General features: G+C 39.1%; 1 protein-coding gene and 1 pseudogene across 1 annotated transcript; both read left to right on the forward strand.

Moving 5' to 3' along the window:
- The first annotated feature begins 921 nt into the window (after nt 1-921).
- LOC117481889 lies at nt 922-12062 on the forward strand (annotated as a pseudogene).
- Nucleotides 12063-15237: 3175 nt separating this feature from the next.
- Nucleotides 15238-16643, forward strand: LOC117481883 (lactose-binding lectin l-2-like). Its single transcript, XM_034129808.1, has one exon. The coding sequence runs from the start codon at nt 16067-16069 to the stop codon at nt 16541-16543; it is 477 nt and encodes a 158-aa protein (XP_033985699.1). The 5' UTR covers nt 15238-16066; the 3' UTR covers nt 16544-16643.
- Nucleotides 16644-23559: the final 6916 nt, after the last annotated feature.

Here is a 23559-nt window from a genome sequence, read left to right on the forward strand (position 1 = left end):
TACCCAAAAAATGTAATTTTATCATTTAAATATTGAATTGTTCTCTCTTAGTAAGATCCCATTTTCAATCAAATTGCGGTCTTACCTTGACTTGAAGATGAAGTCCATTTGCCTATCCTTCTGGACAAACATTTCTATTACTTTTTTGTAAAAGTCCAAATCAGCTCTGAATGATGTGAGATGACGTATGGTGGGGATGGCAGCTCTGTGCCCCTAAGGACTTTTTTTTTTTGCCACACATTACATTGAAAAATACTCTGAGCATGCGCAGTGTAGTTTTTACAGTCACCGTTCACTTTGACAGTGAGAGGGAGGGGCATGGTCAGGTTTTGTCCCACACGGCTCAAAACGGCACTGTAGACACTAATTAGAAGAACACAGACTAAAACAGCAATGTACAGACGAATCAGACGATTAAACATGACCTTAAAATATATTTTATATCTTTTTTTATTTCTTTTTTTGCATCTCTTTGCATTTTTTGTAATCATTATGTGTAATACTTTCTGCTGACACTAGGTGGGGCTGTGCCCCACCTGCCCCTAATGACCAGTCGCCACTGGTTACACATGATAACCTCTCATGTGACCAAGGACAAAAGTGGTTTTAAATGGTGGTCAATTTAGTAGTCAATAATAATGCCCATGCTTTATTTTTTGAATTTGTCCTTGCTTGTTGAACAGTATAAAAACAGTTGCTGGATAAATATGTCAAAATGTTTATGTTAGAGATAAAAAACTGAGGGACCTTTTGCGTGATACAACAACAGATTTATATTTTCTATTAACCCTAAACATTTTATCCAGGCACATCACAACACCGCATTTGGCCCCCGGGCCGTAGTTTGGACACCCCTGGAGCAATTAAGGAAGGAGGGGGGCTACAATGTCAAACTCCAGAAATGAAAGTTAAGTTTGTAAGAGAGGCAGCCACACCGAAGTCGAGGCAAGTCTCTGTTTCTCTCAAAGAAATATCTGAATTCATCAGGTCCTTCTCAACAACACAGCAGAGTTTCTGTCAAACACTGGTGAGTACAGCTGATTATATTTACCCTGTCAACAAGGAAGATTAACACAACACTTTAGCTCTACTCAGGTGAAGGCTCCACTCTTCATGTAATAGCCTACTTCGGAAAGTGTCGGTCTCGCTCATTTTGCTGCATTCAAGCATACATCTGAAGACAAGAGTTGTGTCCCCCTTTGGCCACAAGGGGGAGTATATATATATTGTATATATATATATTTTGTATAGATGTTGCAACTATACAGAGCTTTGGCAATACTATATGTAACTGAGGTCATGCTAATAAAGCTATTGAATTGAATTGAATTGAGTATACCTTTAAGTGAGCTCTCAGGAGGAAACAAAGGTTCGCCAACACATTGCACTTTAATGCTGAGAAAGGCTGTACAAAGACGTGAAACGATGTGCTGCAATGTCTGTGTATTTTTGAAGAATGCCAAGTAAAGGAAGAAAGTAATAACTCGCACTGAGTCTTAATACATTACTTTATTTCATTATGTTCCCCCTTCATTTGAGAAACACTATCCAATGATTTATTATGTTTGTGTTACACACACACCATTACTGAATTAATTCTAAAACCAAGAATAGCCTACATACAACAATAGGGAGCCCTGGCTCAAGGACGGACAAAACAAGGACACCACATGATTATATTCCAATTACAGTATATTTATTTAAAGAGAGTAGCTCAATTGTGATATCAGTTTAATTAGTAATGTGTGTAGTGTACGGGTGTGTGATGTGTCAGCAGGGCCGGACTGGGACCATAGGTCAGGCCGGGAATTATACACCCAGCCAGGCCACTACCAGTTTTGTTTGGGGGCGTTTTGCGTTTCTGCCCTTAGTGATAGCCCTACAGTTTAAATCTACTACTTAAATAGAAACATATGGACATAGGATATTGTTTAAAAAAGTGTGCATATGTATTTGGGAAGCTTTCCATGTGAACATGTTTTATTTGGGGGTGGACCTCAAATCCTATAGGGGGGTCCGGGGGCATGCTCCCCCGGGAAGATTTGTTTTTTATTTTGGAGTTAAATGCATCAATCACTTTGAGTATAGGCTACTGATATCAGCTCTGCTTGCTCTCAGGAAATATGCATCTGCACTATCTCGATGCAACCCGCTTCTTTCATGCTCTTCAATTCTTTGGTGAACATGCTTCCATGCCTTCATGCCTCCTTTAACAAAAGCATTGTCACTGGCAGGCTTGGCAAACATGAGACAAAGCGAGCAATATAGAGAGTGCGATGATTCACAGTAAGTTAACCATTTTCTATTTGTCCCATCCTTGCAATTTCCCTTGTGCTGGACCCTGAATCTTGACTTGTCTTGTCAACCTCCTCAGCATCTGCTGGTACTGAATAAGAACCAGCATAAGGATTAAACTCTGATCAATAACTATAGTAACTTATTGAGAGAACATGAACATAGCTTGCTTATACTGTTGTCATTGCGAGATTTCAACGTCTCATGTAGGCGAGCCTCCAGAGCAAGTCGGACAAAATGACTAACCATCATGCAACGCACTAGCAAGACGGCGATCGCAATTGCGCAGGTCTGCATCGGTCTCGCTCATCTCAAACAAGCCTATTTTGTCCGACTTGCTCTGGAGGCTCGACTACATGAGACTTTGAAATCTTGCGGGACAAAGACGCCCGCAGACTTGAGAGCGAGGCGGCGCAGTTTCTCTCCACGGGCTGCGGAAGCGAAATACTTGATGGGAAATGACTTGCTGGTATCTCGAGCTGAGCGCTCATTGGTGGGTTTTACCCCGTGCTGGGGATGAAACTCTCCATTGGCTCGGCAAAAGTTTTTTGTTGTTTTGTGTCAGTTTTACGTCGCCACTTCCATTCACATTTTTCATCATTGTTCCACAATGTTTATCATCATGAAATTAATATCTATATATTGTATACTATACTTGCACTGCTTACCGTTTTCATACTTTATATATCTTAGCATATTCATACAACACACTGTTCATACTAGGCTAGGCTACTGTGTATTTAGTGTATTCATACCCCTCACTGTTTATTCATCATTCAATTCATCCTATATTTTATTCTGTAGATTGTGTACATTACTTTTCACTTTACTGCTTTATGCACTCCTGGTTAGAAGCTAAACTGCATTTCGTTGTCTCCTGTAATCTGTGCAATAACAATAAAGTTGAATCTAATCTTGAGCAGGAACAAATGTATTTACTTAGTACATATCTGACATTAACGATTAAACACATTTGTGCATTCTTTAGAAGAGAGAAACTTGCTCTGTCATAGGCCTACTGGGTCAGGCTACAAGGAAGTGGAGAGGAAAATATCACAAACAGAATACTACAGGATTGCTGGGAATATACAAAGTTCCAGGGGCGTGGGTTTGGCTGGACAAGTAAGGAGAGAACGAGGGCATATGGAGTGGAGACCATAAAGTTTGCCAAAGCAAGCCCATTTAGCAGTGTTCCCCCATGGCTTTCCCCAGAAGCTAATATAGATGTGAGTATCATAGAAAGGAAAAAAGAGTGGCAAATAAATGAAGTGGGAATTAAAACGAGTATGTACCTGAACGAAAAGTATTACAATTACCTCAAAATGTATACAGATGGATCTAAGAAGCAAGAATGCGTGGGGATAGGCGTGTATATCCCAGAATTCAACATATCAATCTCAAAACGAGTGTCACATAACTTATCAGTTTACAGCAGAAATACTCACAGCAATTATTGGGCTACAATGGGTTGAAGAGGTCAGATAGGGTGGTGATATGCACAGACTCACTATCTGCTTTGGAAAGCACACAGTCGACAATAACTGTTAGAGAAGATTTATTTATTGAACTTAACCACTGCTTACTGAGACTTCAGAGAAGGGGAATAGATGTGCAGTTATGCTGGGTGCCTGAAGGCGTTACAGAAGGAAATAGCAATACCAGTTTCACTTGGAAAAGGAGAAGGAAAAGCAATAATTAAGAAGAAGGGTATGGAAATATGGTAGAAAAGGTGGGAGGAAGATCAGAAAGGGAGGAGATACCACAAGTTACAGAAATCAGTCATAATAAAGATCTATACAGAAAGGAACAACGCAGGGGGTGTGGAGTGAAAGAAAATGTGGAACATCATATTAGACTGCAACATGTACAAAACAGTGGGAACAACTAAGAGACAGGAGAGGCTTGTCAATACTCTAATTTCCCCTCCTCGACTCCCCTCCTCGACTCCTATCCTCGAGACTTAGTCCCGCCCACAGGAGATGCGAGCGGAGGAGTCGAGGAGGGGAACCGAGGAGAGAGGAGGGGAAGCGGCAGGCGGTTAGAGAAATGAGAAATCCTCTCCTCTGAGCGGTCATTTTATGCCGCGTTTCCACTACACAGCCTCGCTCGGCCCCGCTCGGCCTCCTTTGGCCGCGCCCGGCCTCGTTAGGACCAGCTCACTTTGTGGCGCGTTTCCATTACAGTTTAGGAACCGGGTCAGTATCTATAGTAACAGTGTAGGCGGAGCGACGCTGCTTAAAACTGCCGTGACGTCATCTTCAATGCGACACAACAATGGAGATGTGAAAGCGATCGTTTGCTTGTTTTTTGCTGTGTGGTTTATTATCACAAGAAATAGACAAGAGTTGTTTCGAAAGAGGCGACGTATAGCAAGACGAGGTATAGAAGAAGCTGACGCGAGAGTTCGGGCAGTCCTCCTACGCCGCAGAGACTACAGGACGACTCGAATCACTACTAACTACAATGCTACTTGGTAAGCTAACGTTCGCTAACTAGCAATGTGTTTAGGCTCACTCTCCCTATACGACCAAAGTATTTCAAGTATTTAATTAATTGTAGCTACCACTTTTACGTATTAAAATATGTATGCTTTTGTTTGTGTATTTCAGAAGTTACCGACCGAGCTACCGAGTGGTGGAATGTGATTGTTCCATCTTTCACACACTCAGTGGGTGGAGAACTTCAGGATGCCTGAGGAAAACCTACGTGTAATACCTAAATATTCATTGTATTGTATTGAACATAAATACATCTTTTCTTTTTCACATACATGTGTTTGTCAAATTATTTAAACCAAAAAAATGTTATCAGAATTGACTATTTAGTAAATATTTGAATTTCAAGCACCAGTACTGCCCCCATAATAATAATCTAATAAATTAAGCAAATATCAAAGCAAACTATAAACATAAATACAAAAGTGTAAAACACAACAGAACTATATTCATAAATGCAAGTGTAAAAAATTGTTAACATGGATGGAGGCTAAAGTATCCACAGCATAAAATAATATGATTATGATGGTTTGTCTGAAAGACACAGCCTCAAGGTTCAAGGTTTTTTATTTTGTCATACGAACATAGCTAGTGTAGTTATGACAATGAACATCTTAGGTCACAGGCTCCTCCAACAGTGCAACACAATAACCCAGATCAACAGAAATATAGTGCAAGTAAATATTAAGCGCTGTGCACCGCTCTCTTTGTATAGGTGTTTTCTTTTGTTCTCTTCTCTTTGAAATATATAAGCAATGTGTTTGAGTCTAGCACAACGAGGGTATTACAATTGAGTAATTTTTCTACATGTATTTATCATGTATTCTTAATACCATTATGTAATGTTATGTTTTAGAGGAGGACCTCAAGCTAGCAAACTCAATTTCAAACAGTATGCAGAGTTGTCCTGCTAAAGAGTTAAAATGTATTATTTAACCAAGTATTTATTCTCTTATTTGCTTTAATTGCAACAGATGATAAAGGTTTCACTGTGATAAGTATTCTCTTAAATCCATAAACCCCTGTACAGTGCTTTGTGGACGATGGTGTTTATGATATTTCTGACTGCAGAGGGGACGCCTAGATGATGCCATCTTTCTGTGCGATCGCTGGTGGGTGCAATTATTTATCAACAAGCAATAAGATAAGACATGGCATTGATTCTGCTGGGCCAGTTGCCGTTCCTGCAGGGCCAGATCCTCTCCTCCTCGGTTTGTGCTGTTGATGCAGAGGACGTTGTTCGGAACTGTTCCTCCTCGCTAGTCCCAATGTAATCATCTAGAACAGAAACATGACTTGTAAATTCCACAAACTACTGCAGCACAATACTATAAATAGCAACAACAACTATAGAAAAGACAAACTGAACGTAAACAATGGCACATATGGTGTTAGCAAACAATAGCTCTCGCTAATGCTATCTGCCTAGCTAGCCTTCGGGGCTCCATCGGGGTTGTCGAACATAAATGTAAGGATAAAATAGACTTATTTGTTAGAAGTGAGCTTTAAAACAGATAGGGACACAAAGCAGGGACACAAAGCAGGGACACAAAGCTTTCAAGCAAATAACACAGCGTTAGCAAAAACGTACCATGCAGACTCCAGTAACGCCGTTGGAGAGTCCAGTGTCTGTGTAGAGACCTCCTGAAAGACTTTGATATTGCGAGTTGTCCCGTCGAGCACCCGCTGGACCTTATCATCTGCAATATAATGGACGTCGTCACTTCCTCGACCGACCATGGTGTGCTTTTCTTTGCCATTGTTGTAGCTCCTCCGTTAACAAAAATGCTGTTTGTAAAAATGGATTATCTCGCGCGCAGATTGTGACGATTCTCTCCGACCAATCAGCAGCCGAGAGCGTTGACGTCACAAACACAGCCCGGTTGTCTTTGGCCCTGGCCCCACGATTTTATGAGGCCAGAAAAACTGAGAATTAGGACCAGCCGGCCGGTACTAGGCCAAGTGGAAACGCAACCACAAACGGGCCGCTGACGTCACAGCCCTCTTAAACCGGGCTGCGCGCTGTAGTGGAAACGCGCCATTAAAGAGACGTCCATTAATGATGACAGGAGGCACAGCAGCCCTCTGTCTGATGGACAGATGTGTTCATGACCACTTATATATTTACTTTGAATTCATTCACAGTGCGGTATAATGAGACAATAACAGGCTACAGATGCGGACATATACACACATATATTTATATAAATATATACAATTTAAAGTATGAGAGCACTCTCATAATAACGTAACACAATTAGAGACTGGATATATCCCCCCCCTCTCTCTGGTCGCTGAAATGTGGAATTGAAATTACGGGCCAAAAGTTGTATTTACAAGTATTAAAAGTAAGCAGAGGACACCAAACCAACTGAGACCTGTCTGTCCGCCGCATCTACGCACTGTACAACACACACACCTACACACTGTACCACACACACCTACAGCTCCTAAAGCATATCATCAGGCTACAGCCGTTGTGTATTTTATTATGTGAAGCACTAAATGGTCTTAGAAAAATATCGACTCTTTGTAGATATCTACTAAACTAAAGCAAATAAAGAGAGTAGGCCTGTTATACTGAGTGATATATATTTTACACACTGCTCTGCTTTCTGCACGGACCTCACAGCTGTTCTCTCTGTAAACATCGCGTCGCGATGAAAGCAGTTAATAAAATAATATCCAGGGGATGCATGCAGAGCTGTCATTGGCTGAGATAAGTCCGGCCGTGCGTCACGCCTCCACCGTTCCCGGAAATGCATCCGCGGAGGAGCCGTGGAGGACCCATCAGTGTATCCTCGGTTATAGCTCCTCTAGAGAGCCTCCTCGATGCTCGATGCTCGGTCCTCGATGTGCATTTAGAGAAATTAGATGTCCTTCAACATGGCGCGCTTAAATCCATTTCCGGGTCACTACCGGAGGACCGAGGAGTCGAGGGGTGTTTCTCAATCGCGAGTACGCTTGCTTGGTAGCACATGTCTGCCGAGCATCTTGCTTCAGAAGCGAGTCAAGAAAACTTCCTGGCATTCGGAAAACGAAGTGTGGAACACGCTAGCAAGTGTGCAGGTGTGCGTCATATGAGAGGCCCCGCCTTACATCTTCCGCCACAGATTTGGGGAAATTGGTCCGTGCGCAAAGCATTGTGGGGATTTTAAGACCGCGGAGTCTACTCATGTGCAGCCTCGATATTTCTCCAAACGGAGTACGCCGGGCTCGGTAGATTTCCAAGTATGCTGGAGATTGGAACAGTACTTCGGCGGCACTCGATGACGTAGTATGCTTGAAATAGTGGCTCTGAAGCAGCTTTACTCGCGATTGAGAAACACCCGAGGAGTCGAGGAGGGGAAATTAGAGTATTGAGAAGCCTTTAAGCTTGGCCTACCATTTTATTGGAGCGATGAGGAACAGGTGGGGCTTGAAAAGGCCCACCTGTTCAAAGTGGGGAATGACAGAAAAAGTTTGAGAACCACTGCTCTAGGGTAAGAGAGGCAGGAAGGGAGTGGAGCCTGATGGGGACACTGGGGACAGAAGGTGAGGGGGTAAGAGCTACCAGGAAGGCCATTCTTAAGTATTTGAGTGGAACAGGATTGATTGGAAGAATTTAAAACAACGTAAATACAGTGGTATAATTCCACAAGTGGTGATAGGATGATATGGTGATACACACTCTTGTACAGCAGGTGGCGGTATGCACCTTAAAGTTGTTTGCAATCCGCCAAAAACCGAGAGAAGAAGAAGAAGAAGCCGACTCCGAGCTGTCCGACTTCAGGCGAGCTTTTTGAGACCTCTCCCGGCTGCAATCGCTATTCTCGTCTACTTTCGAGGCGAGCCGCAGCTCGTCTCAAACAAGCCTGGGTTGCGGTCCAATAGTCCATTTAGCTTAGGAACCTTCCTAACGGAGTGAAATGACCCGGAAGTCCCTCAGTGGCAGCCATGATAAGTGCCGTTCGAATTCTCTAAATTAAAAGGAAAGGAGGTCAAACTTCCTTTATAACCTCCTTTATCTTAGGAACCACTGGACCTCCCTAACCGAAAGGAGAGGAGAAAATGCTGCCCCACAATGCCTTGCGGCCGCGGCATTTGCCGTCACACAACAGTCGGCCGTTCACGGAAACAACCGATTATGAACGAGAAATTATATCATGAAAGTTACGGTGCTTATTAAGCATTTTAAAACGTAAGTGGTAACTTGCCAAAGTGCTTTGTTTTGAACGTTCATCAGTATTATAATCAAAAAGAGAAATATGAACGTTAGTTTTTACTGAAATGATCAAATAAAGTCAAAATTTCACAGTCTTTACTGAGCTGTGTGGGGTTTGTTCAACTTTTAAAAGATGTTTGAATGGTGATATACACAGTGATAGATGTTAAGGACTAACTTCCAACTTTGGTCATGAAGAATATGTTTCTCTGTTGTCCCCGTTCATAAAGCATAAAGCAACAGCATCAGAGCACGGTGCAGAGTCTCTAGATGAGTTTACAGTAGTCCCTCGTTCTTATTAAACATCCATGTTGTAGTCCGCTGTATAGAAAACTGTAGTTTCCATAGTTTCCCCACAGCAGCAGGCGCACATTTATGACCTCCGCTGGCGCATCATAAAAACGTCGGATAGTGAAAGTGCAGTCGGATTCTCTAAAGTACCGCAGTCTCTTCTCCTAAATCCTTTTGAATTCTCCTATCCACTATCCCTTAACCCCATGACGTTTCACTCAGAGGTCAAGGAATAGATGATAGGGTTAGAACTTAGGAGCTGATTTTTGGACTATTCGACCGCAACCCTGGTCTATTTCTGTTTTGCCAGAGTAGCATCAGTAAAGATAAGATGACTTAAATGTTCGCGGTTGCTTCCAGCCTGGCATTGAGCAAGTCAAAACATTTGTATATGATTCAATATAACTCTGCCTAAATTTATATTTTAAAGAACTTTAATCCTACTTGTTTCTTTTTAAACAAATGATAAAAACACGTTTTTATCATTCTCTATTCTTTCACACTACAGGTATAAATATGGCTGCTTCAAACTATCTGCAAGCTGAAGATCAGTTCCTCTGCTCCATCTGTCTGGATGTGTTCACTGATCCAGTCACTATACCATGTGGACACAACTTCTGTAAAACCTGCATCACCAAACACTGGAATTCTAACTACCTGTACCTGTGTCCAATGTGTAAAAAAGAGTTCAACACAAGACCTGAGCTGTACGTTAACACTTTCATCTCTGAGATGGTAGCTCAGTTCAGACAGTCGGCTCAACAGAAAGCCAGCAGCAGCAGACGCTCAGAGCAACAAGTCTTCTAACCAGGAGAGGTTCCCTGTGACGTCTGCACTGAAACCAAAGTGAAGGCCCTGAAGTCCTGCCTGGTGTGTCTGACCTCCTACTGTGAGACTCACCTGGAGCCTCATCTGACAAAGTCAGTACTGAAAAGACATCAGCTGATCGACCCTGTGGAGAACCTGGAAAACAGGATGTGTCCGAAGCACGATAAACCTCTGGAACTGTTCTGTAAGACCGACCACACATGTGTCTGTATGCTCTGTCATGTTTCAGACCACAAGATGCATGATGTGGTTCCTCTCAAAGAAGGATATGAAGGGAAGAAGGCAAAGCTTGAGGTTCAAACTCAGCAGATGATCCGAAAGAGACGACACAATATTCAGGAGATCAAAGACTCAGTCAACCTCAGTAAGAAAGAAGCAGACAGACAGATAGCAGAAGTTGTTCAGGTCTTCACTGCTCTGATGGAGTCTGCTAGAGGACTGAACAAACTCATGGATACGGTCAAAGAGAAGCAGAAAACAACTGAAAAACAGGCTGAAGGCTTAATCAAAGCCCTAGAACGGGACATCTCTGAGCTGAAGAAGAGAAGCACTCTGATGGAGCGTGTCTCACACTCTGAAGACCACCTCCATCTTCTCCAAAGCTTTCCATCCTTGAAAGTTGCTCCACAAACCAAGGACTGGACAAAGGTCAGCATCCGTCCATCATCACATGAGGGAACTGTGGTGAAATATGTGGTTCAGCTGGAGGAGACACTCAGTAAAACTCTGCACCTCTTGTCATCTCTACGGTCACGGTAAGAATCCGTATTACACGTTATCCATTGCACACAGTACAGTGATAGAATGACGAGAATAATTATTGAATTCCTTGTAAAAAAAATAACACAGACTTTTTTCTTTACAGGTTCAGAGTGCCGGAACCATCTTCGTGTGAAATGCCAACCGTACCGTACCGCCGCCTACGGCCCAGAGATCACATTTAACACAGTGGAAATGGAGTGGAAAAAAAGAAACGCCACAAGATATCTTGATGTATAGCTGCAGACAATATATTGCCGAATGTTTCATAAAGCTTAATTTAAGAGTAAGGCCTCTTTCTTTGCCTATAGTGTCTACAGAGTACAGTATGTGTCTTTGTTATGCATTGAAATGTATTGACAAAGTTGTTTAATAGAACAGATACTGACACATTTTTCCATTTAGTTAATTACTGTGGCCAATTTTTTGTTTTGATTTATGAATATTGGTAAGGTGGTTGATGAGACAAAGAAATCTGTTTTATTTTGAGTATTATTTTGTTTCTGTTATAGATTAATGTTGTGATCTTTAATATTTCAGTCCTCGTTGATTCGGTGAAACGCTGGTTACTTGTGAACAAAGCAAGAGTGGTTTAATACAAGTGTAAAGCTGCTTGAGCAACTGCTTAGTCAGAACTACAACAGAAGAGCAGCTGCAGCAAAAATAGACCAGGAGCATAGCAATAGAGCAAGACAACAGTCTACGCTCATGCACACTGGCTAGGATGGCAGCGTATTGTTTTTAGGAGCCTTGAAGAAAAAAGGCATTTGTGAAGGAGGGAGACAAAAGTTGTGTTTCAGTGGGATTCGTTACTTTAAACAGATTGTGTATGTTTAAGGTCTGGAGGTTGTGTAGAAATCATTTCCTTTTACAAATGTAATTCAAATACATTTCTATGTTTACTGGCCTGTGCCACCCTCATCCTTGTGTACTCATTTTGAACCAAAATGTGTTTTTTGTACAAGAACACCCACTAAAATAATCGATAGACTCCTTTCCCATTGCTTAGTATGTGTTTCTGTTTTTATGTGGTGCGTTACGTTCAACGCCACAAACACAACTTGGAAGCAGGGTTGGTTGAAAGTGAAAATGTTCCGATGTTTATATGTGTTACTTATTCAGACCGTCTTTCAAATTCCCCAAACCAATGATGGTGATTGTTCAAACAGTGGAAAGACATCAAAAACTTAAATTAGTAACCCTTTTCGCTGTTGTTTTTCAAAAAATAAACGTTTTTTACGATGCATATTTGTTTTCTATGTTATTTTTTGTAATTATGAACATGGTTTAAATCCCTGTTATTGTACTGTTATAAAAGTATAAATAGCCAGAGGTTAGTGGGTATTTTGTACAATGTAAAAGGGGGTGTAAGTGGGTATGTTGTATAGTGGGAAAGGGGCTTAATGGTAAAGTGGTGTTCATATCCTACATGATCATTATGATACCTTCGTTGCTGTCCTGTGTTGAACCCCCTATCTCTAATAAGTCAACATTTCATGAGTTTCTCAGAAAAACAGCCCCGTTTCCAGCTTTGTGACAACACATCTAACAGTTGATCCAAGAGGGTTTTTGTGTAGAAGAATTGTCTCAACACATAAACAAACACTCTGGAAATACATGTTTTCTACTGGACAAGAAAGGGATGAAAACAGTCATCTGAAAAATAACTAAAATGGTTATACAAATGCAGTGGCGTAAAAGTAATGTTTGCCTCTGAAATGTATCGTAGGTGAACAACAAATGAACATAATTTGAATGCATGTTGTCACTGGAAACTTATTTAATACCTTTAGTTACTTCACAGATGTGGATGAATGATGTGAAATCTAATCAAGTGTTAAATCAGACTTTAGTTCCACCTGGAGTAAATCCACAAGCTACCCTGCAGTATACAAAGTCATTCAAACTAGCTGCACCTTTACCAGCTTTGAGAACACTTTAATGATCAATCATTATTAAACATGTCATATATATTATTCTGAAATGGACCAATCTGCACAATGACTACTTTTACTGTCGCTACTTTCACTATATTTTGATGAGAATACTTTTCTACTTTTACTTGAGGAACATTTTGAATGCAGGACTTTTACTGTAACAGAGTATTCCTACACTCTGGTACTTCTACTTTTACTCAAGTACAACATCTGAGTACTTCTACTTTTAGTCAAGTACAAGATCTTTCCACCACTGTGCAGTAAAAGTAAAATATTTACCTCTGAATTGTAGTGAGGTAGAAGTACAAAGTAGGAAAAAATGTAAATACTCAAGTAAAGTACAAGTACCTCAACATTTAACTTAAGTATAATTATTGAACTACTTGGTTACTTTCCACCACTGCATACTAAATAAATCCCAGCATATACTAAACGCTAAACTCAAAGTATATGCTGCTTTTAATAAACATTTTTAACGTGAGTTGTCTGACTGGAATGGGGCAAAGCCTGCGAGATAGTTTAGGCAGTCAACTGCACTAATGATACATTTACACTTAAAGCGCCCTGCCCCTCTTACAACCTCGCTGCTGCGCGCCTGCCCCACCACCCCAGCTTCTGCCCCAGCATCCTCCTGTAGGCTCGATGGGATTGGTATCTAATCATCACTCAATGTTCTATGTACATTTGTGGAGTGATGAGGCCCGAGCCTAGATGCCAAACTCAAACTAAATGCTGCTTCTAATAAACATTACAAACGTAAGTTGTCTGACTGAAATGCATTAATGGTCTGACATAATCACAAGGACACACATTGAGCCTTGTTCATACATTTGGAGAATGGATTTCCCCTTTAAAGCTACGGCTGAGTAACCTTTTCTGAACAATGCGACACTGCAGGCTTTATAGAAAGTAATGGGATAATGACAAAACTATCTAGGTTGCAATTCAGCATCTGGTTAGAACAGCTGTTATTTCTTCTTTTCAAAGCTCCATAGTCTCATTTTTGTTAAGCAAAGTCAGTGGTTGTTTGAACGCTAGATCTAATAAATCAGAGCTGTGGTCAGCTCATAGAAAGGCCTTCTGTTAGAAATGTTTACTATAACACTTTACATGCTACACAGACACTTCACCGGTCATTGTGTTAGTCAAACAGAATGATTGTGATTGTGTTATCAAATCAAATTACTATTCAATGTTATAATGTATTTATTTGTGTATTTTTGAGATGATTAAAGCTCAGGTGCCAAAGTACTGTATGTTTTGTTTTCACTTGAGAGCAGCAGAGGAGCAGGTCAGTGTCTCTGTCCTCTGGTGTTACATGCTGTAATGAGCAGGAAATCAAAAACGGTCTGACTGTGAAAGTTAGGTTTTTACTTGTTCCGTGTAAATACATCAGAGCTCTGAAATAAAGTTTAAAAATGTCAAAGGTAATTGCATCAACATTCATTTAGCCTAAGTTGGGAAGTCACTCTGGTATTGTTGTGGCTCAAACTAAATGTTTTCACATAATGTAATAAATCAATACAATAGTCAATTAATCTTCATCATGCAAGTGCAAATGTAATATTCAAAGACTTAGCAAAACAGTAAACAGTAAAAACAGGGACATTTTGTATTCCACAGATGCTGTGTTTCACTTGCCTGTTTGTGCTGATTCAAACTATTACAACATGTTTCCATGTCTTGTTCAGTCTCTGTGTATCAGATACATGTGGGAACAGCACAGGTGTAACAACAGTTCCAGACAACCGTACACTACACATCTAACGAAACTCCTTTTTTGAGCAAATTTAATTTATTAAATGAGGACGGGATCTCAAAGTTTTAACTCTCATCAAAGATGCATAGTTTAGTTTTAAACACGCTTTTGTAATAAAAAAAAAAGTAAATAATTGTTGGACAGCTAGATCTTATAAATCAGAGCTGTGATCTGTTCATATTAACTGTCGTAGAAAGGCCTTGTGAAAAGGGTGTAAATGTGTTTTACTCTCTGTGTATGTTGGAGCTCCGTAATTTTCATACATATGTGCGAAGGCCATTTCATCAACATACATTTACATTAAGATGCTTTTATCCAAAGCGACTTACATACATTCAGTACTGTGGACAATCCCCACAGGGGTGAAGTGTCTTGCCCAGGGACACAACGACATGCTGACTGCAGTGGGACTTGAACTTGGTACCCCCTGATTTAAAGTCTAGCAGTCTATCCACTGAGCCACAGCCGCCCACCTTTAGCCTAAGTTGAGAAGTCACTCTAGTAATGTCGTGTCCTAAATACAATGTTTTAAAATGATGTTATAAATTAATTATTCCTTTTCATGTTCATTGTGCAAGTACAAAGGTAATATTCAAATAAATAGCGAAACAGTGAACAGTAACAACATGGAGACTTTTTGTTATACACATTTATCACCTGCTTGTTCCTGTTGAGATTTTAAATTGTGTTTTCTCCACGTCAGTCTCAGTGTGTTACATAAGTATGGGAACAGCACAGGTGTAACAGCTGTTGAAGTCCCATCAGTACCTACTCTATCTAGCATGTGGAAGATTTTTAATGATCACATCAAGATTTATGACACACTCACTGATGAAAATGAAATAACACTGTTGTGATTGAGAGACAGACATATCAACACACTTTAAATATTGTCTCACTGAGGCCCTGTGGAGGGAAATGTACAATGCAGGATATATTATTTTAACAAAAGTCTTCTTCATCATTTCTCTCATGCACAGCAAAGTAACGTATTTCTTAGAACAATCTCTAACAACAGAACATTCAGAAAGGATGATTTCAGAGTGCGGACCCACTTTTGAACATTTCTTTAGTGTGATGTGCTGGTTAGTCTTTTTCTTTGCATGAAAAAGCTTATTTCAACACACTTCCACAGACTGTGATCACTAAGCATCAACATTTTCCTGCAGAAAAGCATGTTTGTTTTCTGGGACTCTTTGGCAGTCCAAACGTTTTATTTAATACCTTTATTTGGTTTGGTTAAAAATAAATGGTTTTGTGAGACATGTCCAGCTGAGCTGATGTCCAGATACTGTTTGGTTGTGTAAAACAGACAGAGTATGCCAAGTTCAGTTGACCAATAATATTAGGCCAACAGTGAAAACACCCTCCCTGATGCATATAAAAGGAAGCAGCCAGTCACTTGTCTCCTTCAGAGTCTCTATCCCATCCAAGGCTGCAGATAAACTCAAACGACAACCAACCCTTCCTCCTGCACCTGTGACGGAGAGACATCATCATGCTGTTGTTCCTCTTCCTGTTGGGTCTGGCTCTGGGTGCTGTGTCTCCTTCAGAGGACCCTCAAGTGAAGCTTGAGCGTGGCAGCTGTCCCACGTTCTGGTACTCCTTCAACAACCGCTGCTACAAGTACATCGCCACACATTTGACCTGGGCTGATGCAGAGCTCCAATGTGTGTCAGAGGGAGCCAACCTGGTGTCTATCCACAGTCAGGCCGAACATGAGTTTGTCAGATCACTGATCAAGAACTTTGACGTTGCTGAGGGATACACCTGGATCGGACTCAGTGACCTCCACAAAGAAGGAGGCTGGATGTGGTCTGATGGGTGCGCAGCCAAGTTTTTCTTTTGGTATGCAGCAGAGCCAAGCAACGGTGGAAGACACTGTGTCCAAACCAACTACGGTTACAAATGGTACGATTGGCCGTGTTCTAGCACTATTCCCTCAGTCTGTGCATCTCGCATAACTTGTGTTTAGCAACTGAGATGTTACATATGTCTGATTGAACCAGGTCACTGTAAAACTGTTACTCTGTTAACATGCTTTGGACCACAATAAAGACATGAATGTACACTTATATGTGTTTAAAGAAGTCATTTTACTAACCTTCACTTCCATGAATATTTACACAGGTGATTCAAAATGATCTCAAACTTAATCAACTGAAAACATATAAAAGTGTGTGTGCATAAACATAGGCATTTGTCTTTGTATCTGAATGTTGAATTGGTTTTCAAGAGAATCAATCCACAGAACAAAGATATCATTAAAAAGCAATGAAAATTATAGTAAATTAAATAAAAATAAATCATTACATTCAAAATAATAACAAAAAACCATTGAGATAATGGGAAGAATAAAACTATATAAATAAATAAATGAAAAAGAATAAAACAACCGTTATAATATATGTATTTTTAAATATACATGGGGTAAGCATTGTCATTATCATACTGTCACCACTCAATTATATACATGTTAAGAATAATAATCTTTCCCACATCAAGATGATATCATTTTATATATTTACATAGGTAATTCGATTGAATACGATCTCAAACTTAAATGAATGAAAACATATAAAAGTGTGTGTGTTTCTATGTGTGCATAAACATATGCATTTTTCTTTGTATCTTAATTTTGTATTGGCTTTCAAGAAAATGAACATGATACAGAAAAAAACATCATTAAAAAGAAATGACAATTATAGTTAATTACATTTAAATGAATAATTAAATTCAAAGTAATAACAAAAAACAGGAAGAACAAACACTATATAAACCAATAAATAAAATAAAATAATGAAAACAATCCGTATAATATATGTATTTTTTAAAATATACATGAGGTAAGAATCATATCATACCGCTCACCTTTCACCACAACAATAATATACATGTTCAGTATAATACTCTTTCCTACATCAATATCATATAACCAGGCCAAGTGTTACTGTATAGATGCTTTTCACATAGCTGATCATAAAGACATTAATGTCAAACATCACATTACATTTATACCTTTATTATATAATCATTATATAAATAATCATTCACATGTTTGCAGGTCTCCCTTGAAAAAGAGATCGTTGATCTCAATGGGATTTTTTAACCTGGTTAAATAAAGGCTACAAACAAACAAATGTAGTATCAATGCTTCCTGCACGCTACTGCCACTATTGCTACTTAATTTATTAAATGACTGTCAATCATAATATATTGTTTCATTTTAGATGTTCAGAAGTTCATCAAATGCATTCCTGAGAAGAAAGCATGTTTGTGGTTTGAAGCTTTAAAAGTATTTTGTTATGTTTTAGTAATCTCAGTCCCAACTGCACGCCTCGGGACCCTGACCAAGCGTCGCTCCTGGACGTTTATGGAGTGAGAGTGTGTTGGGGTCTCCAACCTTTTTTAGGATGAGAGCTACTTTCAAAAAATAAAAACACAAACTTGCACAAACAAATGTTTATCAAATACCATCAGATATAATATGATTTCCATTTATCATATTATATCCTTTGATATGAGAAAACTACAATTCAGGTGCCATTTTCAGAAGTGCATTTTATAAGATGTTTGTGGTTTGAATCTGTAAAAGTACTTGTTTTTGGCCACTTGAGGGCAGTAGAGGAAAAAGTCAGTGTCTTTGTCCTCTGGTGTTAAAGGTCCCATGTCATGCTTTTCCGGTTATTACCCGTCCCCTTGTGTGTTATGTAGCTTGTTCTGCATGTAAACGGTCTGCAGTCACAAACCCTCAAAGTACACCCTGTAGCGAGCAGTGGCGGTTCTAGACCAATTTGACTGGGGGGGCCAGGCTGGGGCCAGTTATTTTCTGAGGGGGGCACAATAAATTCGGGACGAAAAAGACAAAGACAGTATGAAGTAATTGCGCATAAGAAAACAATGCAATATAGTTATTGGTATTTGTTTCAGTACACATATTTATTTCAGATACTTATAGTTACAGTTTTTACGCTCTAATGCAGGGGTCTCCAACACACTCTCACTCCATAAACGTCCAGGAGCGACGCTTGGTCAGGGTCTCGAGGCGTGCAGTTGGGACGCTCCTAGGCTCCTTCAGCTTCATAAACAGACGCAAATAGCTTTCAACTGATTGCAATGTATTCCCATCTGCGGTGGGATTTGACGCTCATGGAAGCACGGCATTCGTTTGTGTCGGAGGCTGTTAAAGGCAATGTGAGCGTCCATTCCCATTGGATAACGGAGAATTGTACACCCGGAAGTAAGTATTCCCCTTACTGTCGATTGATTTGACAGTGATATCTCCACCACTCATCAACTCAAAAACACCAGATTATCCTTGTTAATTAAACGACATTGATAGGTTTTAGTGTGTGTACATTGCTTTTGTCACGTTCAATTCTGAGAAACAAGTCGTTTTCTATGAGTTTTGGATGGCCGAAGACATTACATTACCCACAATCCTCTGTAGCAACCATAGACTGTATATTGCAACAGGCAACAGCTTCAATTCATGTTAATTTACAAACTCTTCAACTACAACCGTAGTTATATTTAAAAACATGTTAGAAGGCCTCACGAAATACTTTAATGTAAATTTAAATTTAAATGTGAAAGAATGTGTGTATATTAACTGTGGGTTTTTCTCTGGAAGTTTTTCCTTGTACGATGTGAGGGTCAAAGGACAGATGATGCACGCTGGGATTTGGTGTTTATGCGATGTGAAATCCGAAAACATTTAAAAAAAATTAAATAATACATTATTCCGAGTGTGCTTGCTTTTCTCTTTGAAAGTCATCACATAACGGCATTGTAATACACGTTTCGGCTGCATTAAATATGACATATCTGCCGTAGTTAACTCTGTTTATAGAGCCCTGATGACAAGACTTCTAGACAAACAGGAACTTCCGCCAAAACTGAAAACTTGACGTGGATCTTAAATATATCAACAATTAAACAACATCTTACATTTCTTTTCACACAATACGTCTCCTTGCAGTATCAACACTAATTCGGCTGACTTTTATATTTGATCCAATTGGTAGATATGCTGTATTTTCGCCATAACGGTGCACAGCTGATAGAAAGGGACACCTACTGGTTAAAGCACGTTATTGCATTTTATAATTTTATTATTTGATATTAATAGGATCCCTTTAAAGTATATTCTTTACTCGTCGTTATTCTCTACTAATAGTTAATTAAAGACTGTATATAATGACTATTTTGCACATCCCATTCAAGATTTCAAGATTTTCTAAGGTTTATTGACATATCATATTATACACAACTACGGTGTAGTTATGCAATGAATGAAAAACTTGGGTCGCAGGTTCCTCAACAGTGCATTACAAGACATCTATCAATATGTGTGTACCTCCACCATTACATTGTCATATTCTGCACATTTCTTATACTATCTGCATACATCTTATAAGAGTGTAATACATATGTATAATATCAGTTAAAATAAGTGCTTAAACATAGTTAACATTGCAGGAAAGCAATATATTAGACGTTAAGTACTTTGTCAGGCTTAATATTTATCTGTAGATACAAATGTCACTGTGTGTGCTGTGTGCTCTGCATGTGTGACCATCAAAGAGGATTTCATCCCTCCATATTCATCTTCGATACCCCCAAAGCTTTTTTCTTATTCAAAAGAAGACCTTAACCTAAAGTATTCTTTAATGTTTAAATAAAACCTTATTAGTTGGTCTGTTTTGCACATCCTCCTATTAATATCTAATAATAAAATGATAAAATGCAATAACGTGCTTTAACCAGTAGGTGTCCCTTTCTATCAGCTGTGCACCGTTATGGCGTAAATACAGCCTATCTACCAATTGGATCAAATATAAAAGTCAGCCGAATTAGTGTTGATGCTGCAAGGAGACGTATTGTGTGAAAAGAAATGTAAGATGTTGTTTAATTGCTTATATATTTAAGATCCACGTCAATATATATATTTTTAATTTAATTTTTAATGAACAAGGTAAATATTATATAATTGGTATCAGTAAAATGTATAATCTACAATAAAATCTCGTTTCAAATTGTGTTACGATGTCTAAAGTTACTGATAAATCACATGTTTCCTGCCTGGCCTTGCCCGTGTACCTTCTCTCGTCTGGGCGCTAAGAGAGGAGCCCTCAACCAGTGCAGCAGCAGCCACTAGCAGCTGACTGTTGCTATCTGTAACGTGTAAACTATGCCGCGAAAACATAATTTCAGCCAATCAGCGTCGTCAAATATGATGGTCACAGGGCTCCTACGTGAGCGCCCCGTGCAGTCTGTGAGTTGTTTGGACTCGTATCCAAGGAGACAAAACAGGAAGCTGTCATACACTCTGGAAGCTACAGCTAATGAAAACTCAGTTTTTGACATAAAAATTGAATTATGGATCATCAATCATTTTTCAAAGTGACAGACACATTGGATTAACCTATGGATTAACCTTCAGCTGCGTTTTTCTCGTTTTTGATCAGAATTGTTATTCTGCAAAAGGTGAGCATATCTCCATGTTTTGCTACCTAAAGCTACGTCGTGTGATGTCTGTATTTGCTTCCCCTGTCGCGAGTTCTGATCGCTCAGTGATGATACTTATATTTCTAGAATATGTGGAATCTCAGCTTGTAAGCTTGTTTGTGCATATCCGATAAGTATATCGATTGATTTATACCTAGAGTGCGGTAGCATTTTTTCGCTCAGGGCTCATTTAGACGCTTCTTGTGAGACTTGTGTTTTGTTTCGGTAAACATGGTTCATATCATCAGTTAGATGCGTTTCCTCTGAGTAGGACACATGAATAGTTTATTACATTTTAAGAAGCCCTGAGACACAGTTTCGTGAAAAAAAAAACGGGGGGAAAAAGCCCCTTAACAGGTTAAATGGGAATTAAATCAGTGTTCCCAAAGCCCCGGTGTTCTGCAGTTTGTGTGGGCATACTGTACTGTTGCACAGTTTATGCTGTAGAAACTATGTCCAGGACAAGGTGTTTGGAAGTTTTGGAAGATTCATAGCTAACCACACTGAAGTTATGGAGGTATTGATCAGTCTTCTCATATTTTTAAGCCTCAAATTAAGCATCCCCCCCGGACCCCTCTAGTATTGTTTGATCACCATTTCCACAGCCCCACCTAAAATATTTTCCACCAGCCGCCACTGACAGATTCTATAATTTAGGGTGCATTTCACATCAACAAAACAGTACAAAGAAAGTGTTCTTTCTCAATAGAACAATCAGTGGTTCAAGTTAGTATATTCCTCAGTGTAACATATCCACTAGTTGCAAAGCTTAAACATTGTTATTTATTTTTTTATTTTAAGGGAAAGGATGTTTTCACTACTCAGTTTGTCAACTATGTTACGGACAAACTTGATGTCATTACAATCATTTGATTAAGTCCTGCACTTCAAGTAAAATCAAATTTGAAAGGCTCTTGAGTCTATTCTACCATATATCCAAAGATTTTTTAAAGTTTAAAAAATAATTGTATTAAAGTTTTGTTTTTTCATGTGATATGTTCAGCACTGTCATTAAGGATAGGGATATTTTGTATTATAAAACTACCATACAGGTCATTTTCATAGTTTTAAGAGATGTCATGTAAAACTCCAACCTGTGTAGATATACATTATACTATAAAGGATATCAGAAGCACTATTTTAGATATTTTAAATTTGAAAAAATGAGGTGCAACATAGTTGACAATGAAAGTCAAACATTTGACGCAAATAACATAGTTGACTGGACACATTATTAACCATCAGCACTATGTTCATTTCAAGGCAGAAGTGCAAAATTCCGTTGATAATGATGTGTAATGACGTCTACATGTCATACAAATTGTCAACTAGGTTACCTGTCAACTAAGTTACTACAGTTATTACAGTACTGGGTAACTTAGTTGACAGGTAACCTAGTTGACAATTTCCCTATTTTGACCCATCATTTCAATGGTAGGCCTTGCCTGGATGACCACATGTCATTTTCTTGAACAGGTTAACATCACATTTGAACATATAATTGAATTAAAATCATTAAACAATTGTAAACCATAACAATGTACGTAACATTGTTGATGGTCAATTAATATACTCATTGACAATGTGCTATTATACATAACATATTGTAAAAAGTTAGAGGACAATCACCACAGTGTGTTCAAAATGTCTGCCAAAGAGGAACATGGCATCATGTGATGCTGGTAACATGGTATTGGGACAAACCATTTTTGAGTTAAAGAGGGGAGTTCTGTTAGTAACATAGTTGACAGAACTTTTGCGGACATTCATATATTAAGATATTTAAATTATTTAAAGGAGGAAATCAATTAAAAATATGTTATTATTCTTTAGTATTTAGACTTTTGAAATAATTGAATAATTTATTTTATTTACTTTAATGGTTTTTATTCATTATTTTGAAACCAAGACACCCTCAACTGAAAAACGGACATAGCAAAAACTGACAATTTAAGAACATCATGACACATTTCAAGCTAAATAAAGCATAGGATGCACATAATGTTTGTGTGATATTATAACATGCTTTCCAATAATAGGCAAAATATGATATTTTTGAAGACAATAGTTAGAATAATTATAATTATCATCAATGGACATCAATGGACATGGAATGTACCCTAAATTGTAGAATCACGTAGTCTGACATGCCCAGACTTGTAGTGATTTTCACCTCTTTTAATACCACCAGTGGCGAGCCGTCAGGGCCCTCTAGTGAGGGCCTAAGATATTCCAATTTTTTTTTTTTTAAAACATTAACCTGTTTCACGCCTTCCCCCCGGTACCGGGCGGATAAACGCGTCATTTGCAGGAAACAACGTCTAAGGAATCTTAATATTGAATAAAACTATGAATGTGTTATATCCATGTAACGGGAAGAAACTCAGCTAACTGATCTTTTTAATTTTTTTTTTTCAAAAAAAACCCCACAATGCTAGCACTCAGCCTCTGGATTAGCCTCGATCGAAAAAACGGGACCTA

The sequence above is a fragment of the Trematomus bernacchii genome, unplaced genomic scaffold, assembly GCF_902827165.1.
Source record: "Trematomus bernacchii unplaced genomic scaffold, fTreBer1.1, whole genome shotgun sequence".
Classification (NCBI taxonomy): domain Eukaryota; kingdom Metazoa; phylum Chordata; class Actinopteri; order Perciformes; family Nototheniidae; genus Trematomus; species Trematomus bernacchii.